Below are 18,065 nucleotides of genomic sequence, written 5' to 3' on the forward strand. Positions count from 1 at the left end.
GGGTAATATTTAAAAATAGAGTGATGATAAAAAGTGGATGAAGTTGTATTTGGTATTTTTATGGCCAAACAAAATTTTTAGAATAAAGTGAATAAGAGAAGAATAAAAATGAAGGAATAAGATTGGAAAGGTGGGTAGTAGGTGTGCAGAGAAATGTATATATTTTCTCTTTTGTTAGTTTTATTCAAGCTTTAAATTAGATAAATGAGCCCATACACTTTTTGTTGGTTGTACCTAACCCAAAAGATGATTGATGATTTTCATTAGCATGGATAATTTTGTTTTCATTAAAATGACGAGATAGCAGAATCAGTGACGAATATTAAGCATCAATATAGAAGTCCATCATATATTTAGTTATGTACATTTCACTAGATAGACACTAAAAATGTGCATAACCCCCAAAAAATAAAAAGCTGAAGAACTCCATATAAATTATACATACGTTACAGCTCATTTACAGTGTTGATATTATATTTCATCAGCTATCATATGACAACCTGAGTCTTCTTCTTCAAGGAACAAGGAAAGTTAATAACTTGTTTAATTGACATTCTGGCATCTAGCTATACAGTCTTATGCGAGTTTTAATGGGCTCTCGACATAAAGGACACAATGTTATCGTGACACCACACTCCTTGCATGTCTGATTCAGAAAATACAAGGAAATATTTTCAATAGCCATTTCCCGGTCTAGAATAAGAGTTGTAAGTAAACAAATATTCAAATACTAATAGCAAAAACTAGACGATATGCTAGATGCATCCAGAACATGAGAAGCAGTGGCAGAATGAGTACTAAGACAAATGAAAGTTAAACGTTATGATCATTCAAATAGGGCACACATCAAATCTCCTAAGTCACAAGGTTGGATGTGCTTATTGTAAAAACATCAAAGGAATTCTTTGGAGTGAATAAGGTCATTAGGATAACCATAGTTATGAAAACCACCCTCCATAGATGCAGTGAATGGTAAATAGAGGTATCTTAATCTCAAGCAAAGTATCTCTATTCTTTCTGCTACTGTCAGATGAACTAACAGTGCATCAAAAGTTCGTTTCAGCAGCATCGTGTGTTAGTCTGCCAGGATATGTATAATTAAGTAGGAAATGTAGGTGAATGGTATTTCACCATGTAAGATTTCAGAATGCCAATATTCAAGCTAGTTTTCCTTTTGAGTAATGCTAGTACGGAATTCCAAAAAATGATACCCTCACTATTTAATGACACTCTAACCATTTCTTATAAATGATTGGATAGGGAAGAGCAAAATGAATTGCAAACTAAACATGTTATCTCTGGCCACTAACTTCCACCATTTTGTCTTACCTTCAACGATGAGATCCTTATTGTCATCATTCTTTACGGAAAATGAATTGATCTAAGCAGCATAATGTTAATGCAATGCTAGAAAAAGTAGTCATTCAGGCATTCTAAAATTATATAATAGATTATAAGCTGAAACTATAGCGGTCAAAAGTCACATGTAAACTTGAAAATAGTATGTCTTATATTCTTAAGATTGAATTCAACAATAACAGTAGTTAAGTGTCACTTCTATAATCACTTACCAAATGACCACATCCAAAAGCCATGTCCTTTGGGTTTGTCAAGCAGATGGGACAAACCTTAAGAAAAAGGGAAGACATTATTTAGAAAAACAAACTGAACGAGAGAAACAGACATTTACAAACAAGAAGAGCAAGAATTATATAACACAAATACTTACTTGTTCTGCAGCTCCAGAGTCAACAGGTTCATAGCTTGTCACATGTGGCAATGATTTGACAGCACTGTCATGATCAATTACTTCACGAGGAGGAGGAAATGGCCTTGTCCGAGGGCCTCTTTTGCTTCTAAATAACAAGTTTTGAAAAAGTTAATTCTTTTATGACAAAATAAACCAAGCCTAAGCGGTCACGACATCTTGTTGATATTGATTGAGTTGGCTTCATGTAGATGCTTTCAACTTGCAAGAAGAATATCCACAAAGATGGAAGCTACTCACTCTCTGAATTGAAGGCGTTGTGTGGCTCGGTACTGAAATGGAATTTCCATTAGTGCAGCAAGAGCAAAGGCTGTTTCCTTCTTGTCCATCTCTGAATGCTCAGACATGATTTTTGTAAAATTAACGAACTGCAAGTGGGTGCACAAATAATTAGGAAAACTAGCATCAAAACTTTCATCGTTAGAAGAAGAAATAATTCCCTACAGGAAGGCTACATATGGCAGGACTGTGCAAGATTATTTCCTTCCATCTATAAAAGGGCCAACACAACAACAACATACCCAGTGGAATCCCACAAGTGGGGTCTGGGGAGGGTGGATGTACGCAGACCTTACCACTACCTCATGGGGGCCATCTATAATAGGGCCAATTACACAACAACCAGAAAAATTCAGTCCATTTTGTAGCATGAGGGATTAGCCTCATGCTTTCCTTCTGTTAAAATCTGCTCCACCTGAATCCCCCGACATTCCAAAAGCACATCAGCTGTTCTACCCTATTGGCATGACCTAACATGTGCCGAACATGTTAAGCATCTCCAACCACAACTTCATTGCAAAATTCCAGGGCAAAATACGAGGATAAGCCTCCTTCGAAGTCCCTTACATGTAAAGCACCAGATCACAAGGATTGTCTTTCTCTTCCAAAAATCTCAGAACCAAGAACGATGCCCATGATGTCCAAAAAAAAATAAAAAATAAGAGGCTTCCTAGGAACTATTGAGTTCACAATTTGAAGCTCGCTTACATTTTAAAAACGATGTACATAATGGATTTAAAAGAGAAAATGGGGACAACATTACACACAAGAAAACAAAAATATCTAGAGCAGATGAAAGGTGAAGCATAGTTGGTTTAACCAGACATGCTAAAGAGATGGAAGCAAAGAAAAAGAATGTCTTATAGCCATACCTGGAAGTTATCAAATGCCCGTTGTGGAATGTTATCATCAAACCGTTTCATTTCATCCCATGGGCCATCTCCAACTCCAACCAGAATAATTGAAAGAGGATATTCACTGCATGTAAGCATGTCAAGTCAGGCAGGAGAATGGAGCTATAAATCAACTTCCCAGAAAGCTCACTGTTTACCTGGCAGCAACAATAGAATTTACAGTAGCCTGTTCTTGAGGGCTAAGGCTTCCAGGCGGAGTGTCAATGCTCCTTGTTACCTGTTTTTAGAATTTGGAATTACTAGTGATGAAGCAAGGAAGAAGTCAAATTATTTCCAAGAAGATATGAACCTGCCCGTCTGCAATAATGACAAGGACATGGTACTGCCCATTACTTGCTTCCACTATATCAATTGCAGCATTGACTATTGGGGCAAATGATGTTGGACCTACATGTTTTTTCAGATGAGTTAGGATAATCATATCAAGCAGGAGCATTTCATAAAGGACATTCATCAGATAACAATAAACAATCACATGATGCAATAGTATTAAGAAACACAAAAATGAGGTGGACTTAGTCCAAGAGTAAAGTTGAGGCTCCAAGAACTTCAAAGCATTGGGTTCAATTCTCCAGAAAATAAGGTTCATACATCTCGTATTTGTTATATCGATAACCTTTGCAGTTTAGTTCAGATTGGTTTGATTTGTAACTCCAACATAATTCTTGCAAAAACTGGGGAACATGGTTAGTGAAGATTCATATAACCTAACCAAAGTTGATTTGAGACTGAGGTATCATTGTTGTATTAATTCTTGCCAAAACTGGATAATCATACTCCAATAAGTTCCCCCACCCTCTCTAAACACGAAACTTTGCAAATCCACTCCTTCTCCCCATGTTGTTGTCACAAATAACACCTGACAATTTATTTATTTTTGATAATAGTAACAGTATATTCATCAGCACAAAATCTGTGTAGGGAGCAAAATTTACAAGAGATCCATGAGTCTAAAATATCTGTGAAGAGTCCCACATTGATGGTTTAAGGGATGGGTGGTCTCTTTATATGGTCTTGGGAAATCCTTACCTCATGAGTTAGGTTTAAGGATTGAGTTGGACCAAGATCCATTTCTTTACATGGTATTAGAGCAGGGCCCATCCTAATTCTCATTTCCTGATGTTGGGCCCCATATTAAAATTCCCCAATTATTGACCCAAGATACTTGAAACTTTCTCTCTTGGAGTTGAATTGTGTATCGATATTCACTTCCACATCTACCTCGTAAGTCACGTCACTTAACTTCCACTCCAAGTACTTTGTCTTAGTCCAACTCAACCTAAATTCTTTAGACTCCAAGATTTTTCTCCAAATCTCCAGCCTATCTTTAACGCCACCACGTGTCTCGTCAATAACTACTGTATCATCTGCAAATAGCATACACCATGGCACCTCCCCTTGGATATGTAGTATCAGTTCCTTCTTCACTAAGGTAAATAAAAACAGGCTAAGAGCTGATCCTTGGTGAAACCCCATCAGGATTCCTCGTATTCCACCAACAACTCGGATGATATCACAAATTAATGGAGAACATCTCAGCAATTTATAGAGCGTAGGAAATGATAATAAGAGCCAATGTAACATTTGAGATAAGAAAAGTTAATATAGTATTAAGAGAATTAATGTCTCATTGGAAATAATAAGATCATAGTCATCAATTGTTGCTCGTGTACATATAAGACGTAGTTAAGTATATTTAAATAGCTGAGTGCCAAAAACACTAAAGGGTCATTTGGTAGGGTGTGTTAGCAAAAATAATACATGCATTAATTAGGTGTATTAGTAGTACCTTGTTTGGTACACTTTTTCATGGCATTAGTTATACACTCTATTGTGTATTAAGGCTTGCATTACTAATACCATGGATTTCTAGGTATTAGTAATGCAAGGGGATTTAATGCTTGAATTATTATGGTTAAAGACCCAATTACCCCTCAAAAACCTTTTTACATCTTTTCCATCATAATTGTTGAGGATATTTTTGTAAATATAAATTTTTATGCAATGCATGTTATTTTTTAATACACTAAACCAAACAATGCACAAGAAATATTCTAAGCATAATTAATGCAAGCATAACTAATGCAAGCATTACTAATACACTTTATTTAGCATTATTTTAATACACTCTACCATTCGACCCCTAAGCAAATTAGAATCAATAAAGTTGGTTCCTCCATTTTTCCACTCAGATTTTCAACAATGTAAAGAGATACACTAACTAAAAATCAGGAGTTCAGTAAAACTATGATAACACAGTATAAACTTTGTCAATGAAAGACAAACATAAGATGGATAAGCTAATCCTTACATTTTTTGAGAGCTTAGCATACAAGGTTAACAAAAAGGAGACGTTATATGACTATGGATGCCACTGCTACTAATTTAAGATTCAGAAAGGCATATCAAATACTGTATGAACCACACAGATTACCCCTATCCAACCACTGAACAAAGGAAATTATGAAAACGGTATTCAGCTCAAACCTGATAATTTCAGATAAGGAACAATTTCCTTATATCTTGTTAGAGCTTCCTCAAATCCATGGCAAGGCCGATGATCAGGGTAAAAGCTAAACACATGCTGATCGTGTGTGGTTGCTAAAATTTACAGAGACAATAACCCATGGTCAAGGCTATTTGAAACCATCTTTGGTTGTTTGTGAAAAAATTAAGGCTTAGAAGCAAAAACTAACCATCACCAAATCCAAAACAAGGTATCAAATTGTCTTCATCAAAAGGAGACAAAGTTCGCCCAATAATAGAGATGGCTTGCTCGTATGGGTTAGCCGTGTGACCAACTGAGTGAAGGCTTCTCCTGTTGAATGAAGACTTCCCTACAACCTTAAAATTGTCAACCCATCGCTTCCATAACTTGAGACAAACACAATGACCAATAATAGTCTAGCGAATGAAGTAGTTCACCTGTCCATTCATTGCTTTTGGTGAAATCGATGCCAAGAATCAAGTTCGACGATTCAAGGCCTGCTTCTCGCAATGCGGTAACAACCTGACATAAAAACTCTTTCTGTTATTTATATATTACATCGCTCAAAAGTCTAGCTACTTCAGTTCGTTAGCAAAGTAAGCAGTAAAAATAGAAACACCACATGAACTGATTCATTGTTGACTTTTTGCCTAATCTAAGTTGATTTGTCAATTCCAAGTTTCTAACTAGAGAAAATGGTCAAATAATGAAACTAATGGTTCCAATGATCATCTTTCAGAATACTAGTTCTATAAGTTCAGTGTGGGCTGTTCCTATCTTTAGCAATTTTGAGTGATAAAATTAAATAGAAAACAGAAATGGCTACATATTGTAATGTAATACGACCAGCAGCTCTCTAGAGGTTGGGCAGATCTAAGTTACGCAGTACATCACCCAATATTTCCAGCAGCACCTGTGAACATGCAATGCATAATTGTATTTGATTTGAGATGTAACTATTTTAGCTTCTAAGAAGCATACCATGAGATTTTACGAAATAAAATATTTTCTCTAAATAAAGTAAAACAGTATAACTTCATAGAATATTTGGTCACTCTCAATGTTGAGATACAAGATTTATGGTTAAGAATAGTGACAAAATTGTTTCTTTTGTTCAAGTATCATAATTCATTAGAGGTGAAAGGTTAACATTCAAAGAACAAGAATCTCTAAATTACTTGAAGCAAACAAAAGATGGTATCTCAGAAGTTAAGGAAAACAACGCAAACTTGCGATTTTTTATTCATTGCCATCTGATGTCTCCACATTGGTCCACCATGAGATGTTTTGTGAAACTCTATAAAAAATCTGGAAAGAAATGAACATGTAATTAAGAAATTAACCTCATCCAAAGATTTATAGTTATCAGCTATGTAAGAGGCTTGCTGGTTCCTCTGATAGTTTGCTCTATCTGAACTTCCGGCATATGATGTAGCTTGAGCTCGATAGTTAGAATCGAGGGAGCTTTCTGCATAAGTAGTAGGCTGATATTGAGGATGGGAGCCAATTTGATTTCTTACACGTTCTGGGCTGTGGTGATAATGATCACCGTGAGCGTCATTTAAGGCAGACTCTTGATTCCCCATTGTGTATGAATATATTCAACGTTATTAAGAGCTCTGCAAAGACACTATAATGAGCTGATATGCCAGTAATTTGAGTTGCATTCACAACTTCATACTAATCAGAAAAGCGGGTGTATTTATAAGTTAGATTTGCTAGAGCAGGAAAACATAAGTGCCCAATCAAAATCTCTTTCCATGTACACGGAACTCATTTTAAGGATTGATATTGATAATAATAAACAGGTTTTAGAAGCTTTGTAATGACATAACAGCAATATGCTTCTACAGAAATAGAAGTTCCAAGCACAAAGCACTGTGCCTTAACCCAAACTTCTGATTGAATTGGATAATTCCTTTTGAACATCCCCTTATAACAGGCACCAGTAAGCATATTGAACACTCTCCGTGGCAGCGAACACTCATAACCAACGCACAACACCACAATTATCAGGAGGCGTGCTCTAACACTCTATCATAGAGCTAATGGCACGTTGTGAAGACCTGCAACTGGGGTTTGCTAGGCCAAAAGCGAGAGAAAAATTATTCGTTTGAGACTTTGTACTAATATGAATAGGAAAAACTATATTAGAGGCATTTATGTATGATTATTTTCTCCAATGGGTAAGTAATTTTCTCTAATGGGTAAAGTAACATGTAATCCAATCCCACAGTGGGGTGGAAGTTATTTTTTTCCAGAAAAAATGAACCCGGGCAAGAAAATATGTGCATGCTATTCTAAGAAGTTAGTAATAAGCTTCTACAAGAAGGGGCTGCTTCGCTCAAGCTTGGAGTCCTTATCTATATCAAATGATGCCCTATAAATTTCTAAACCTCGTCAAGAACAAACTAGCACGTATTAGTTCAGATTAATAAATGATGAACTATAACTGCTAGACAGGAAGCTAACTTCCACAAAGTTTATCAAGTAGAGTTAAATCTGCATGCGTCGACGTCCAGGCCAGTGTGGCTCAACCCTTGAAAAATGCATGATCTGAACACTAATTATGCATGATTTAAACGTTTGATTAGTATCTAATATGGATGTTTTGAAAAACTTGCATTTATTCAAGACTAGTGCTGGCAAAATAGATTAAAAAATGCAAGTACCCGTTTAACCCGCCCAATTTAAAACGGATTGGATAACTAATTCATTTGAACTGGGTCAGATATGGCTCATATCCATATAACCCGCTGTAAAAAAATGGATATCCATATCATAACCCACTTTAAACGCGACGAATGCGCAACATGAAAGCGAAGGTAAGTAGAAGACAAGAATTCACTCTAAGGCTAGGAACTAGGAAGGAAGGCGAAAGCTTCTTTTAAAGCTTCTTCAAGCTAGGACTCTCATTTGGTATACAAATTGTTGACTAGTCAATCGATATTACAACCAATATAAATATTTTGTTTTCATACTTCCACAAAGTAGTTCCAATATGTTTTCTCTTTAACTGAAGCTACTGCCACTGATGACTGAACCATTCTTTAAGATTAATATTCTGATAGGAACTTCCCATACATACTAAACACTGGAGTTATATACACTGAAATCAGTTCATACAGAAAGAAAGAAAAAAATCAAATAATACTCTGTGGCTAATAATGCTAATAGACCACAAAATAAAGGAGTATGCTCTTATTCAATCTACTGAGAAAATCATATTAATGCAATTCTTCTATAGATTGGTACAAGAGTACTAATATCTCCTGATCCTGCCAACAGTTACCACCAAAAAAGGAACTAGGAGGGATGCAGAAACTAAATGGCTCTTTCGTGGAGTATATATATACATCATTTATCAATTAAAATAAAAAGAACTTTGGATAGAGCTTTTGACATAGTCACATTTGACAATTTCTATAAAAATGATTAAGCACAAAATTTACTTAAGTTAGATCTGCCAAGGAGAACCAAAATGAACCTAACAAGGTTGTCTAGTATTAACTTACCACTATGGATACTATTGGTACCCATATTATCCATCACTCAACCCGTTTTTTATCCATATGAAATATGGGCAGTCAGATATTTTATCTATTTTTTGTCCAATCGATTTTGACCAGCCCATATCTGACCTGGCCTTCTCGTTTTCCAGCACTACTCGAGACATGCTTATGAGACTGATATTATTTTGGTGCATGTCTTGAGATATGACTTACGTATTTCTTTCATAAGTATGATCTCTTTGGTATGAGCTTTTAGGTAGCATCTGAGTCATGAGATGAACATATTTTTAGTACTTTGATTGGCATGTTCCAAACTATACCTATATGTTTTCAAATGATATGAGAACTTGTTAAATATCTAATTATATGTAATATTGAACTATGATTTGCATATTTGATATATGAGATAATCATATATGTAGAAATCATATATTGATATATGACCCCACTTTATGGGGTTTCACTGGGTATGTTGTTGTTGTTGAAATCATATAAAACGAGTTTTGAATAAGAAAGAAAATGAGATCCTTACTTACAAAGGTGATTATAAAGATATGACACCTGGACCTAACTCAACCCCAAAAGCTAGCTCATGAGAAGAGGATTGCCCAAGTCCATATAAGCAAACCACCAATCCATTTCACATCCAATGTGGGACTCTAATCCACACTAACACCCACTTCACACCTGGAGCGTGGACGAGGAGCCTAAATGAGAATGGACATGGCTCTGATACCATGTAAAGATACGGTATCTTGGCCTAACTCAACCCTAAAAGTTAGTTCATGAGGGGAGGATTGCCCAAGTCCATATTACCAAACCACTAGTCCACTCCCCAACCAATTGGGACTCTAACCCACTCTAACAGTGGTGTTAGATTCTAGTTATCCTCACATGACAGGGTGGAGCCCCCAAATAACAGTTGTGGTGTCAAATTCTAGTTAATAAGATGTGTCTACCTGATGGGGATGGTGTCGATTACCGGTGATCAGAGAAAAGTATAAGACAGAAAAGAGAAGAATTATGAATTAGTTATGTATATTACAAAATATATGCATATTTACATGAATTTCCATTTTCATATGTTGAGCATGTTTTCAAACTTATTTGTTTATAGCTTTTTTAAGTTATGCAATAGTAGGGGGGGGGGGGGCTTGCGCATGTCGCAATCATGTCTTGAATTTAGTTACAACTCATTGAGTTAGTGAACTCAACGTTCTTACATGCATACAAATATCAGCGCTGATATAGAGATAGATTTAAGTCACGAGATTTTTTTATAAGGAAGTCGAGTACAATTATAGAGATAGAGTTCTAATGCGGACTACATGTGTTTGCCCCACTCATGTGTGCCATTTCATATGTTTTGTGTAGAAATTATGATCCTATATTAATATTAGAGTAATGCTCCTTGTATTTGCAATATATCCATTTTCTGTTCTGTACTCATTTGACCAGTTTTGGGGTGATATTGCCTTATGTTTTCTTCAAGTTATTGTTCAGTTTTTTGAATGTTGATTCTGAGACGAGATCAAGCCATGATTTGCTTAGCTGAGTGAGCTCTCTAATCACAAGTTGCAGCCCCCTATTTAGGCTATCCTTATTAAAAGAAGAGAAAAGGCTCCTGGTTAGGTTGTGACAGAAAGTCTAATTTGCATTATCTAATTGTAGAGCTTGAAGAATATTGAATATATTTTCTTTTTTTTAAAATTGTTTTGATAGTGTATCAAATTAATCTTCCTAATCATGCGACTCAAATTTCTTAAGTTGCTTGAAAGATACTAAATGCCAACTTTTTAACCCCCACCCCCACCCCCACCACTTCCTTCACAAAGCATTCTAGCTGAATTTTCACTAAATGCTCCCTAGAGTTCCATTCATTGTTCTTCGTTCTTAGTTCAAAATGTAATACAATAAAATGCCCATAGAGACGAAGAAGGTTAATAGTTATTTAGCTACCTTTTTGTTTCCTCTTCTTGATCTCAACTAGTCTATACCTTAGATTATATTCAAAATCACTATCATATATAAGCGATTGTAGTTGCTCAGAGTACCTCATTCCTTGAATTTCTCAGACCTCAAATTAGTCCATAAGCATCTTTAATGTCAGTTGAATTCATAATTTGCTCCTCATCTAAACCTCTCTCATTACAAGCCCAGAAGATTTTGTTTGCAGGATAGATAGTCATCTTTGAGTTTTGCCATGGACTGTGCTAAAACAGATATGAGGACCGGAATTTATTAGTCAGCTCGGCATTCACACTGTTTGTTGGGGCAAACTTCATCTTAACTTACTTAATAATGGCCGATCCTAAATGTAATGCTTTTCCTAAGGGAACATCTAGGATCTAAGCAACTAGTAATACCTATCCATTTTACATCCAATCTCAAAAGCAAAAGTGACAGGTATAACTATGCTCCAAGGCCATTAATAAGGGATAAACATTTGTGGAATTCAATCTTCTTTCTCCTACCCTACTAACTTTGATGCCAAAAGGAAAAGACAACCAATCTGAGCCATTCTCTCCTTCTCAAATTATTTTAATTACCCATTTTATCCCAACTAACTGCAGCAACAAAGCATCACCCAACTTGAGCTTAATTTAGTCAAATGATTGAAAACAGAAAACAGGGTAATTAATAAGTCACAGAAAACAGGGTAATGAATAAGTCATAATTGGAAAGAACTGATAAACCACCTAACATATCATCAATCGTTAATCTGTTATGCCACATAACAACAACAACAACATACCCAGTGTAATTCCATAAGTGAGGTCTGGGGAGGGTAGTGTGTACACAACTGTACCCCTATCTTATGAAGACAGAGGTTGTTTCTGATAGACCCTCGGCTCAAGTAAAGTATATCAAAATCAATAGCAAAGAAAATACAGTAGATACAATAGTGAAAATAATGGAGAATAGCAACAACAGGTAATAATAAAATTGAAGCATGAGACCGTAGGAGAGTACAAAAATTACAACTGATAGGGGAAACTAGACACACTCGACTAGCTACTAACCTTCTACCCTAATCCTCGACATCCATATCCTCATATCTGGGGTCATGACGCTAGTAAGCTGCAGGTGTGTCATGTCCTGTCTAATCACCACTCTCCAGTAATTCTTTGACCTACCTCTATCTCTCCTAAGGCCCACCATACCAATCATTCACACATCCTCACTGAAGCATCTGTGCATCTGCTCTTCACATGCCTGAAATCTGAATTATCTCAATCTTGCCTCCCTCGTCTTGTCCACCATGAAGGTCACACCCACCTTGTCCGACGTCATTCCTAATCGAATACTACTTATTGAAACTCTAGCTCAACCATAATCCCACACAGCTAGGATGGATAAGGAATCCAATAAAAGTATCTTTTAGTTCATAAATGTTGGAATGTTGGGTAACTAATCAGGGGCGGAGCTACAAGCCCGTCTACGGGTTCGGCAAAACCTAGAAGCATTCACACAAATCTTGTATTTGTGTTAAGAAATCCACTTAATACGTATATATACAAATAATTTATCGAGAACCCAATAAGTTGTATTTCTAGAATGCAGAACCCACAACCTCAAAATCCTAGCTCCGCCTCAATTACTAATTGGTGCCTCACAAGTAGAGTCAAAGTAAACCACGCATTGATGGCTGTCATTTTCAAGTCAAATATAGCAATAATTAACGAATTACAAGGCGTTTGGCCATAGATCAAAATATTTTTTACTTCATTTGGAATTTATGGAGTTGGAGTTGAAAAAGAAGTTATGTTTGGTTATAGTTTTTACTTTTTACAAAGAATATTTGGAGCAACGTTCATTGTTGAATGTACTTAAATACAAATTGAAAAGTGAAAAGTGAGTTAGAAAACATGTTATAAATTGTTTTCCAGATTTGAAATACAAATTCAAGTTGAATTTGGATTCACGGCAAACTGTGATTTTCAAATAAAGTGAAAAATCATTAAGAAAAAAAATGAATAATTTTTATGGACAAATGAGTCCTAATTCACTAGAAAAATCAGTACACACGTTAGATACTCTCGTGCTAATAATTGTTCAAGGAAACTTGTATTGGTGATCGTGTAATATTCACACAAATTTCCAGAGCTAAGACAAGCTCTACCAGAGCCAAGGGACGGATCTACCATGTCCTGATAGAACGGTTTCATATGAACTTTTGTACAAATTCTATCAAATTATTTACAAATATATTGACTTGAAATAATTATAAAACTTCATAAACATCAAATATTAAATCCGCCTGGAGCCAAACTTAACAAAATCTAGCAATACCCACACACAATTGCAATTTACAGAAATAAAAAACCAGTAAAGGAACATGTGTGCCAATGGATGAGAGAGAGAGAGCAGACCTGAAGGATATTCGGATTTTCAGATGCACAGTGAATCTGCTGCTGGGGCCTGGGAATTACTCTTTTGAGCTTTTTCTACAAGTACAAATATTTATCGTCGGTAATCAAAGTTGTTCTCATTTGATGTCTGCACGTTGAATATAATATGGGTTGGCCACTTTTTGCCTTTTTGGCCACCTTTACCCCCCCCCCTCCCATTTTAATTATGGAACAAAAATAACCCAATTTTAGCCCTTTACTTATCCAAAAGAAATTAAGTGGTGTTTGGATTGACTTGGAGCCCGTTTGGATGGACTTATAAGTTGGTAGGCCCCTTTTAGCTTATTATGGTATTTGATTACCAATTTAAAATGCTAAATTTAAACTATAAAGTTCTTAAAATCATTCAAAAATGAAAAGTTGGAAATCCTAACTTTTTTTGGGAGGGCTTAAAGCCATTTTTGTTGACCATGGAAATTACTTTTGTATCCCTAATATTTTATTTTAATTTCCAAAGTACCCTCTCAGCTAAAGCCCTGAAATTCACATCTGTTCCTCATTTCTTCAGCAACAACGCAACCTCCACGATCTCTGTTCATCATCTTCTACAATAGTGCAGCCTCCAAACCCAATGGTCCAGCTGGTTGATTCTACAACATTGCCGCTAATAAAAAGGCTTCATCTGATTAATTTGCTTGGAATGCTAAACAGACTTTCAATCTTGGTGACTAGTCAAGAAATTCGAGCATAGCCAAGAAAGGAAGAAGAATGAGGCGACAGAGAAAAATGGAATTTTCTGTAAAAGAGTGGTTTTCCATCTCTGCTTTGCCAGTGATTTCTCCATTAATGGAATAAAAAACCAACAACACTTTGAAATATATAAGAAAAACAAACAATATACCTTCATCCAAACACACATTAATACTCTTCTTACTCTTGCTTTTTCTCTTTTTCTTTCTCCTTTCTTTGTGCTGTTGATGTTGTAAAGGGGCTATGATGATTGATTGCTTCCTTTCTGGGCTATGTTCAATCACGGCATTGAGAAAAATTTGACCCGTATCTTGGCAGGGCGATCCGATTATGGCTTTGAATAGCAAACTGGTGTTTGCAGCCATGGCGGCTGTGACATCCCCTAAAAACGTTGTATACGATGTTTCAATTTTCGCCTAAACATGATACAACCTCTGTATTTTGGGCATAACGTTTCATAGGAATATCCAAATTGAGTGATTCAATTTTCTGAGTAACCACAAGATCATTACCTACAACTTTTATGGAGACCATATTTTAATATTCGGAGGTTAAGTAGGTCAAATAAATTAATTTTTGTAAGGTAGGATGCTGTGACGGAAATGAGTGTTTATAGAAGAAAAATCATATCTCACTGTAGATTTATTCAAATTTGTTGATTCTTGAACGATATGAAATTAGACTTCCATATCTACAATTCTTATGAAGACACCAAATCCTAATAAGGAATTTATCTTATTCAAACGCAGCTCCCAAAAAGAATATTCTGTCAAAAATAACTCATTTCACCTACCATAGAAAGATCTAGATACATTTGACATCACCCATGACATAAATTGTCCTCCATTTAACATCATCCATGACATCAATATATTCCACTAAATTTTCAGATTTTTTTATAATTATTTTATTTATTGTTAGGTCCCTCTTTCCCACCTATAAATACCCACCTTATTTCCTCATTTTATTCATCAAGCTTTCTCAAGCAAATCTTCTCTCTATACACTTCTTTACACATTCTCAAATATAGTTTTAGTTCTTAGTAGTGAAGAAATACTATTTCGGTGATTCATATACTCCGGATAGTACACAAAACATTCCGGCAAGGAGAGAAGCTAGGACTCAAGAGTGTTCATTAAGTCTTTCGGTACCAACTAAAGCTTCGGTTTCCAGGTATGTAAGGCTTCAATGAGAGTATTTCTTCCACTGTCATGTCTAAATTATTTTGATTATATGATAAATTATATTTATTTTCTTTAAGCTCTACTCTAAGTTATGTGTGTATTTATCCATGGGTTCTTCCACCCATGTAGTCCAAAAACTCTTTCAATTAAGTTTCTTGATTTCAAGTAATATTTTTTTATGGAAATTCTTAATTTTACTTAATAGTATGAATCATGGTTAAACTAATGATTATTGTTCTATTTTGATGTAACATAATTTCATATGTATGAATTGATGGTTTACAAGTAATTCCTCTAATTATCTATTTAAAGATTCTTGAAACTCATGGTGGGTTGTTTAAAGCATAATTTTTAATTAATGAATTTTAAAGTATTTATGTATATTTATTTACATACATATTTGCAAGTTGAAGTGATTTGAACCCACCTAGTTTTACTATGTTTTTAATAAAGTTTGACTTCAAAGCTTTGACTCCAAATAAATGTTTATGAAAGCAATATCTATGATAAAAAAGGGAGTCTTATGAAATGAAAGAATGATGAAATGATATGAATGATGGATTCTTTATGCAATAAGGACAATTATTGCATATTTGAATTATCAAATGTTTTAATGAGCTATTCTACCGAATATGATATTTGAATTCTCAAGTTATATGCTATGAATATTTTGAAGTATTAAACTATTCCGTGGGATTGACTTAGCACCGAATGAGGCATTGAGGTGGAATTTGGTAAGGAAATCCTAGTAGCAACCCCTTGTCTCATTAACTATGTGCCAACATAGGAGCCCTTGTAGGCTTAGGCTAATGGATCCATAAATAGCCCTTAAAGTTAAAATTAAAGAAATGAATGAAGTTGACGGAGTTCTACCCGGCAAGTAGTCTCCCCGGCCAACGTGGGGAGTTATGTTGGATTCCATGTAATAGCTCGCATGGTCTTAAATGTCGGTTATGGTTAATTTCCCATAAAATAAATGTTTTAAAGGATATATATATGATTTATTATGCATACATTAAATTATGTTCCATATTACATAAACTTTTAATGTTTCCTCAATGTTCATGCATCCTTACATACTTAGTACATTCAAAGTACTAATGCATACTCTTTTGCCTACATGATATCACCATGTAGGGATCGGTGCTCCTCCTCGTTCTCCTCCACGTGGCTAGTTGATATTCCATTGAAGACTACTTTTGGTGAGTTTCCATGTTCCGGGAACAATACTCCTTTATCTTTCTAGTTTATGATATGTTAAGATATTTTACTATGGAATTTCTTCTATTATGATTGAGGGTGAGCTAGGGACTTATCTTAGCCCCATTAAATCTAATAGTTAGAGGTATTGTTGGACATATGTAAGTTGAAGATTTATTATGATTTCCGCTTGTTTATTTATCATCATTATCTATGAAAGGCTAAAAGAATGCTAAGAGGCTTGTTTGAGGTACTTTCGGGTTCCTCATTCGCCATGTCATGTCTAGGCCCTAGGCTTGGGTCGTGACAGCAGCGTCGCTTTTCCCTTTTGCTTTGTTAAGAAATATAGCAAATCTCTGAATCACCGTTAACATAGGATATATCTGTTGGAGGAAGAAGAATGGTTTAATTAATATTCTCATAATTAATACACAACTCTTTATTTCAAAATAAGTATCTCTTTTAGCTCATGCACCCCCCAGTAACATTTATTTATAAAAAAATAACTTAAATAAACATTTTATAGTGAAAGTGATTTTATAATATAAATTACTTTTGATTTAAATCAACTTTAGAGTTTAAAAATCTTTTAAATCAACTTATTATAGTGTTAACAATTTTAAGGGTATTTCAGTCATTTTGACAGAAAATAAGTGCTTAACCGCACTTATTTGCCAAACACATCAACAACTTATTTTCAGATCTAAACACTCAACTGCTTATTTATAAAAATAACTTTCAGCACTTAAAAATTCTAAAAACACTTCATACATAAAAGTCACTTTTTTAAGCCCATCCAAACGGTGTTTGTGTTCATGAAGCTTCTACTATGCTGTTGTTTTCAAATGAAAAAACTAGTTACTACTCATCCCATTACAGTAGGTACTCATAGAGAAAAATGTATTACCAAGTATATTGGTGTGCTTGAAGATATTAAACAGTTACTATTATATCCACAAGATGTGGAGAAAAAAAAAAACTCAATTGGTAGATACAATATTCTTATATTCACAAGATGTGGAAAAAATAAAGTCAAATATATATATATATATATATATATATATATATATATATATATATATTACGTTCAATAGGCATATATGTTCTTTCCTTTCAGCTTTATTATAACAGATAGTTTAATAGGCATATATTTCAAAGCTTTCATGTCTAAAAGGCTTGAAAATGACAAGATAAATCTATAAGATAAAAATTATATGGCTTTAAATTTCTTTAGAACAATGTTGCCTTCTGGGAAAAGAATCGTTTTCCTTGTAAATCTGTAGTGTCAGGGCTTACGAAGAACGACTATTGAAAAGGAGGCGAAGATTTGATATTTGTTTATTTGTTTTTCCTTGTTAATATTTGGTGAAAGAAATGAGTTAATTTGTGAAAATTTATCTCAATCATTTGAGTTGAGTGGAAGTACAAGTATAAAAAAGAGCTTGTGGGGTGTGAATTATATGACTATTATAATTTAATTCTTACATTAATTTAAAAGGCATATCTAATTTGGTTTGTAACAATCTTTCATTGTCTAATTACAGGAAGTCTCTTTTCTGTTTTTGTGACTTTTGTTTGATGAAGAAAAGAAGTTTTTGGATTATCAGTCGGTAAGTTA

The 18,065-nt window shown here is 34.8% G+C and overlaps 1 protein-coding gene across 1 annotated transcript; it reads right to left on the bottom strand.

The window, feature by feature from the left end:
* Nucleotides 1-309: 309 nt before the first annotated feature.
* LOC129882777 (E3 ubiquitin-protein ligase RGLG3) lies at nt 310-13,502 on the bottom strand. The gene is made up of 12 exons (XM_055957222.1): nt 13,335-13,502; nt 6,793-7,068; nt 5,887-5,971; nt 5,658-5,798; nt 5,449-5,562; nt 3,251-3,348; nt 3,099-3,178; nt 2,920-3,025; nt 2,009-2,136; nt 1,730-1,856; nt 1,572-1,628; nt 310-646 (listed from the first exon to the last, which is right to left on the bottom strand). The coding sequence occupies exons 2-12, from the start codon at nt 7,033-7,035 to the stop codon at nt 563-565; spliced, it is 1,263 nt and encodes a 420-aa protein (XP_055813197.1). The 5' UTR covers nt 7,036-7,068; nt 13,335-13,502; the 3' UTR covers nt 310-562.
* Between the last annotated feature and the right edge of the window lie 4,563 nt (nt 13,503-18,065).

The sequence above is a fragment of the Solanum dulcamara genome, chromosome 3 (genome assembly GCF_947179165.1).
Source record: "Solanum dulcamara chromosome 3, daSolDulc1.2, whole genome shotgun sequence".
Lineage (NCBI taxonomy): Eukaryota > Viridiplantae > Streptophyta > Magnoliopsida > Solanales > Solanaceae > Solanum > Solanum dulcamara.

Coding starts and splice junctions, on each gene's coding strand:
- LOC129882777 (XM_055957222.1), bottom strand. CDS start 7,035: ATGGGGAATCAAGAGTCTGCCTTAAATGACGCTCACGGTGATCATTAT. Junction 3,349..5,448: donor TCCTTATCTGAAATTATCAG/GTTTGAGCTGAA, acceptor AAAAACATGTAG/GTCCAACATCATTTGCCCCA. Junction 3,026..3,098: donor AATTCTATTGTTGCTGCCAG/GTAAACAGTGAG, acceptor GCTTACATGCAG/TGAATATCCTCTTTCAATTA.